General features: G+C 31.0%; 1 protein-coding gene across 1 annotated transcript; it reads right to left on the bottom strand.

Annotated features, from left to right (window-relative positions):
- Nucleotides 1-203: 203 nt before the first annotated feature.
- LOC132755000 (17-beta-hydroxysteroid dehydrogenase type 6-like) lies at nucleotides 204-4,650 on the bottom strand. The gene is made up of 4 exons (XM_060745775.1): nucleotides 4,261-4,650; nucleotides 3,666-3,924; nucleotides 1,953-2,116; nucleotides 204-325 (listed from the first exon to the last, which is right to left on the bottom strand). Exons 1-4 carry the CDS (start codon nucleotides 4,583-4,585, stop codon nucleotides 204-206), a joined length of 870 nt encoding a protein of 289 aa, XP_060601758.1. The 5' UTR covers nucleotides 4,586-4,650.
- Nucleotides 4,651-6,662: the final 2,012 nt, after the last annotated feature.

Below are 6,662 nucleotides of genomic sequence, written 5' to 3'. Positions count from 1 at the left end.
AAAAATGTTTCAAAATAGACATGCAGACCATGGTGTGTATAAATAAAGGGGATAAATCCCCAGATTATAAATACTTCTAGAATACGAGCAGTGGATGTATCCCTCAAAGAAACAAAGAAACAGTATCATGTAATTCTGTAACGAATGGCTAAACCATGTCTCATATGGTCTTTTATCTTTGGTATATATAACCTATTAAATGCTTAAAAAATAATGTACCTTTTCCTTGGAAATCTTGATGTTATTGCATTTATGTATGCATCTACAACCTCTTGCAAATTTGAAGATGCCACTCTCTTTACTAATCTTTCAAATCCATCGCCCACTGTGAAATGCAAATTGAAACAAAATGTACTGGAAATGTCTACGTTTTTAATTTTGTTTATATGTTCAGAACTACGAAACGAAACAAATAGCATGAGTTATATATACTAGGGTATTTGAATGGTATACATTTTCAAAATTTAACATTAACAAAACGTGCTAAAAACTATTTTTTACCATATACTACATCATACTATTATAAAAAACTATTTTTTACCATATACTACATCATACTATTATATCAATCAAAGTTATGTTCTTAATCCGATATTAACAGGAAATTAACAGACCTTCTATGAATCTTTTCTTTTCAGTCGTTTTATTCTAAATGAAATATTAATAATCTCTGCGGTGTTTAACGACTAATTTATACTTGTTCGGAGTTTTGATGCGGAGTACACTATCCATGTCTGATATTGTTACTCTGTTATCAGACTAGGTTGTATAGTGTTAACACCCCTACTAAACAAGGGCTCTCACATTTTGGAGATATGTTTAAATGAGAGCCCTCGACACTTCTGTTGTAGACCCATCGATCAAATTTTAAATAACAGTTTCTAAAAATATCCGTTGTTTTTCAAAAAAATGTAGAAAATTTTTCTCATCTTTTTAGATGCATTTTAGATGCGAAGTTTAACTTTATTAGAATTTTTTTTAAAATAACAACTCGTGTGTTGTGTTTCACAAGCAGATACATCAAAAAAAGAATACACTTACATAGACTAAGTTTCAAAAACAAAAATCAAATAATCCCGATCAAAGACACTAGCTATGCACATCTTACATACTATACCAAAATACTGAAGTTTTTACTTGCAAGTTATCCAATCAGTGATGAAATATTATTTCACCTTTAATCTTTTATAGATATATAGGCGTAGTCGATACTGAACACCCTATATCATTCAATTTGGAGATTTTCTTTACGTCTATCAATGAATATAAATCAGATAATTCCATTATGTCTACGGCATTATTGTATGTTTATGTCGGCTTCGTCACATTTGCGATGACTCTTTCACATTGCCAATAGCCACGGCATCGTTATAAAAGGACAAATTTCAAAACCGGCCTCAAAAATTAATGCGAGATAATTTTTTAGTATCAAATGAAAGAACATATGAGAGGAACGGAAAATATCGATACAATATTTATCATGGTGCCTTTGTTTGTCTATTTTATTGGAAGGAGAGCATGCATGTAAACAAGAACAGCCAGAGTCTATAAGCATGTTTATCCCTGTTATTTATATCTTAAATTTTGTGTAAAGTTACACAATCACGAGTTATGTTAAAATTTTGAATATCTTAAGCCGTCACGACAAAACAATATTTCAATGAGCATTTGATTGACATTCCATAAAACGTTTAAAAACTGCTCAATGGTTTCCTAATATGAATACAAAGTTGCTTGCAACAACCATTCTTATAAGTAAGAACCAGTGGTAGCTGACTTGTGCTGCTTTAAATTCAATGTGGCTTACTGCCGTAGTCCGAAGGATAAGGTTTCACCACCACCAAAAAATAAAACATAATGCATACTTGAAAACAAACATCCAAGCAAAGAATGTATAATTCGGTCAACTACAGAGACATTTACATACGAATAATTGTTACAATTTGATATACTTAGTTTAACTAAATTGACAGGTAGTGTCTCTTTGATGTCCTTCGGTAAATTTGTTATCTTGGTTTCCACTTTTCGTTCAAATAATTCTCTGTCCAATATAGCTGTTCTATAAAATCCCGGTTCTATAATGTGTACGCTTACATCTGATCCATACATCTCTCGTCTGAAATGTAAATTATTGTACCTTTCCTTGTTTTATATTTGTAAGTTACTAAATATTCTTCTATTACATAAATATTAAAATCATAAATGCATTCCAACATACACGAAACTGTAAAAACAAACCCGTCAAAAGGCCTTTTACATAACATTTTAATAATCAAATATGTCTGTCAAATGTGATTAGCAACGTAAGCTATTAAAGTGACATAACACACATTGTGTTTTTGTCAAGTTCAGATGAATTTACTATATATTTCAAAAGATTGACTCTAATATAATCGCTATTGGCCCATAATTGATACTAAATAAAGGTTTAAGGTGAAATATTAAAACGACTCATAATATAAAAAGACTGTCCCACTCTTTTTAACATTCAATCCGAAAGATATTTTTAGATTTTAAGTCAAATTAGTTATGAATATAAATTATGAAGTAGAATGACACATTCAAAACAACTATGGCAAAATGTGAAGTTATTTCGACTTTTACCTGAACACTATCTAATTACAGGGTGATATTTGAACTGTTACTCCAAAACCTATGTATGATAATTTTAAAGATGATGTTAATAAGTATAACCTACATTGTAATAACTTTTTCATATTTTAGTTTCCTTTTAATATAATGGCATTATTCAGTAAGGTTGCTTATACAATATTTGTATTTAGTTATTAAAACGAAATAATTTTAGACTTTGACATTAATGCGGTTATCCTTATATATAAGTCATGCATATTTCTGTATCGTAAACTGTAGAATATGCGTGATATTTGGTATTCTTTTATTATGTTGAATACTTCTTTAAAATAGTAATTTTAACAGGATTTAAGACTACTACTCATGGCATAAAAATCTTTAAAAGTAGGGTGGTGCAAAGTTTTTTTTAGTGTATTACTGTAAAATGATATTAAAAAAACTAAAGGGAGGAAATATAATGATATGCATTAAATATTTGAACAAGTATATCTTCTACATATTTTAAAGCTTTTATTTGCAAATGTTAAATGCAGGTGTTTGTGATGGTTGGTTGCTCCCTTATTGATGAGTTTTACCATTTTCGTGTCTTGTGACAATTTTTGGATACCTTACCTACCATTAAATTACTTTCATATTCCGTATTATACTTTTTTGAATGTTTTTATTTTCTGTACATTATTTATTAAGGAGATGAATTAAAATAATTTTCTCCCTCATCTCCCTCATTCATGCATTAAGTAACATTACATTTCTTTTCACCACTTGAGAGCATACAAAAGTAAGATATGATATGTGATTTTATTGTTTAATGTGATGTCAAATCTTACTGATGTTTGCTTAAAATATGAAATCACTTTGTATACTAAGTTTTATACAATAGAGAACATTAGTTACACAGAAAATGTCACGTGTGTTATTCACCACTCCAAACGCTTGAAATTGACAGCGGCACCTTACCTCTACAGGTAAAAGATTGAAATATGGGCATTAAGTTTTATATTTGTAGAAATTACATTAATATAGTGTTAAGTGTTTTAATAAATTCTATTCTGCACGTGAATAAAGTCACAAACCTAAGGACATCTGAGAAAGCCTCCACGCCATATTTAGAAATACAGTAGGATGCGTTGGCAAAGGCAATTCTTCCCATGACGCTGGATGTGTTAATGATTCTGCCTTTTCCTTTTTGAACCAGCGGCATAAAAGTCTTGGTTACCATGATGACACCGTAAAGATTTACTGACATTGTTTTTTCATAGTCTTCTCGTGTTTGCCATGATGTTGGGCCAATACTGTCCAGAATCCCAGCGTTATTTACGACTGCCCACAAGCCTATGTCACAATCGCAATATATATATCAGTTACTAGTTATCTTATTTAAATGCAGAAACCAACTGGTGTCCTAATACACGGTGTCAAAAATAGACATAATGATAATGTAACTCGTGTTCTTTTGAAAATTTGAGCAAATTAATTTCTAATTGATTACCAAATTTAGGTATATTAAAGGAACACCTTGAAGTAATATTCAAACAATTTAGAAGTATTCAGTTATATCTTGTCTGCAGGAGTTTGAACATCAATATCATTTTATAATTATGTACTGAAATAATAACTTGGCGCTTAATTCATTACTCTGATTAAAGTACGATTAAAGTAAAATTGTACCTTGGTCTGACTTAAGCTTCTTTTTGACGAGGCCTGCTACTGCATTTATATTGTCATCGTTCGATACATCTAGTTGAACAGCGGTTACTTTTTCTGAACACACGCTTCTTAGATTCTCAACTCCGGCCTTGGTTAGACATCCAGCAAACACATTGAAACCTAACAAGTCCAGTCTTTTGGTTAATAAATAACCAAACCCTGAATCGCAACCTGTTACGAGTACATACCGGCCCTTATAATTGCTGATTTTGATTTTATTTAAAACACTCATAAAAAGTTTAAGTGCAAGTAAACTTAAAACTATTGATACTAAACTCCACAACATATTGCTTTTTTTTCAAAAAAATAAAACCTGACCTACATAAGCGAGATAAAGCTTTAATAACCTGACAAGTCTAAATTTTAAACTTTTAAATACAGGTATATATGTGTAATGTTAAACATCTTTACGTGTGTACACATTGTAGAAAGATAGGTTTAAAGATCCAGAGTGTCGTAAAAACTTTACTCACAATAGTATTTTGCTTCACGTTTAGATAACAGTTTTCATTCTCCGTGTTTAAATGTTTATGCTAAACGCACATTATGCCTCAGAACTGAACAAATATTTAATTCTTTAGAAAGGTTAAGCATGAGTGTTATAAAGTTTAAATAATGGTTTTAGAGCATGTTGCATGCTTGTGAACTGAATAAAAAGCTCAAAAATGTTAAATGTCTTGTCATAAAACCAGTAAAATGTAAACAAAACAGTAATTTGACGTCCATACAAAACATTTAGTCACTATAAATGTACTAATTGACAAAAAGCAATTGAAGAAGAAGACGGTTAAGGTAACAAGGCATTCAGTACATTGATGGAAATTATAAAAAAATACCAAAAACTTAAGATTTTGAGAAATAAAATGAAAGCATTTCTGGGGCTTAATGGACCTTTGATAGTATATTGTTTAGATATACGGTTTGCTTTTATTTGATAGGGGCGTCCGATACCTAATGGTTAGGTAGTTTGTGGGTCCGAATCTCGCCAAGGATTTCAAATTCTTTCATGTGAGGAAGCTATAACCTAGCTAACGGAACGTCGGTGGTTCCACTCAGGTACCCTCTTGTACCTGAAATAATACACGAAGGGGCGCCTGAGGTCTACATCCACCTGTAAACCTTGAAAATTGTATTGTGACCTTGACAGTGTTAGTGCGACGTACACGCCAACCAAAAAAGAAATAATTTTATATTCAGCCATTATAGTTTTATTACTCTTGGCCCACTAGCGGAGCTATTTGTGTTTACTATCTTTTTGTCCATGGACCCGAATTTTATCAATTAATCCCTTCGATTTACAGCTAAAAATATATTCTTAATAAAGAATTCCTTCCGATTTTTATTATGTAAAGTCATATATTGGTTTTCGCTTCGGTGATTCGCAGAATTCCATATAAATGTATGGAAACGGGAACAAAACGGTAATTTATTTCTTACATGTGTATCTTCTACAGGAAATTACTTATTATTTTGTAGTAACACAGTGGGTTATATATGTATTTTATTGCTGTACATGAATTCGAAAGCTGTAAATAGATGATCTAGCTTATCATCGTGAAAGTCGGAAATTCTATTTATAGACGTAGTTTTAGTCTAAATGAAAAGATCATTCGTGTCGCGCTATGGTAATAGATAACGAATTGGAGGATATTGCAGCAAATGAAATGCAAACATATTCAACAATAAATTGCACTCTTTGTAAATTTATCGAAAAAAATATGAAGGCCATTTTTACGATTTGTTATATCATAGTATTGTCATTTTTAAATTTTCTTTTCGTAGGTTTTTTACGGTAAATTAAAAGCTCCTTCATATTTTACGGCCCTGATTGCACATTTTTACGGTGTATATTTAAATCGACCCGATTACGCCAATTATTGCTGTAAGAAGTTGATTCTATTTTGTTTGAAGGCACTCGGTTTAATTGTGGTTTGAATGGAATGTTGATTTGCCGAATACTGTGACATTTTAACAACAGAAACTTTCGTCTGCAGTTTTAATATGAGGTGTTATGTGTTTATTGATAGGAATGTAAACCCACTGGTGAATCAGACGAGGATGTTGAAGCAGTTCAACAAAATAGTAGATTGATCTCCCAAATAAAACAATTAACTATAGCCCTTTATTTATCACCAGTGTCAAATAGCTTTATATATGTGACCCGCACGTGAATTTCCCCATACTGTATAAAATTCAGGTAATAGTCTTCCGTTATATTGATATTTTTTCACCATACAGCGTGTACAACAAAATAAGTCCTGAATTTGGTCGTTTTATGAATATAAACCATTTTCTTTTAATTTGACATGAAAAATATACCTATAAAATTATTATATTAGTCCCTTTTCTTTTTATTTACTGTT

The sequence above is a fragment of the Ruditapes philippinarum genome, unplaced genomic scaffold (genome assembly GCF_026571515.1).
Source record: "Ruditapes philippinarum isolate M1 unplaced genomic scaffold, ASM2657151v2 ctg25542_1_1_1_1, whole genome shotgun sequence".
NCBI classification, from domain to species: domain Eukaryota; kingdom Metazoa; phylum Mollusca; class Bivalvia; order Venerida; family Veneridae; genus Ruditapes; species Ruditapes philippinarum.
Note: the sequence above shows the minus strand (reverse complement) of the source record. Positions and strands in the feature narration are given on the sequence as shown.

Excerpts from the sequence above, each read along its gene's own strand:
- LOC132755000 (XM_060745775.1), bottom strand. The coding sequence starts at position 4,585 with ATGTTGTGGAGTTTAGTATCAATAGTTTTAAGTTTACTTGCACTTAAA. Across the intron at positions 2,117-3,665 it reads GCTTTCTCAGATGTCCTTAG|ACGAGAGATGTATGGATCAG; the intron begins GTTTGTGACTTT and ends TTTACATTTCAG. Across the intron at positions 326-1,952 it reads TGTCAATTTAGTTAAACTAA|TGGGCGATGGATTTGAAAGA; the intron begins GTATATCAAATT and ends TGCATTTCACAG.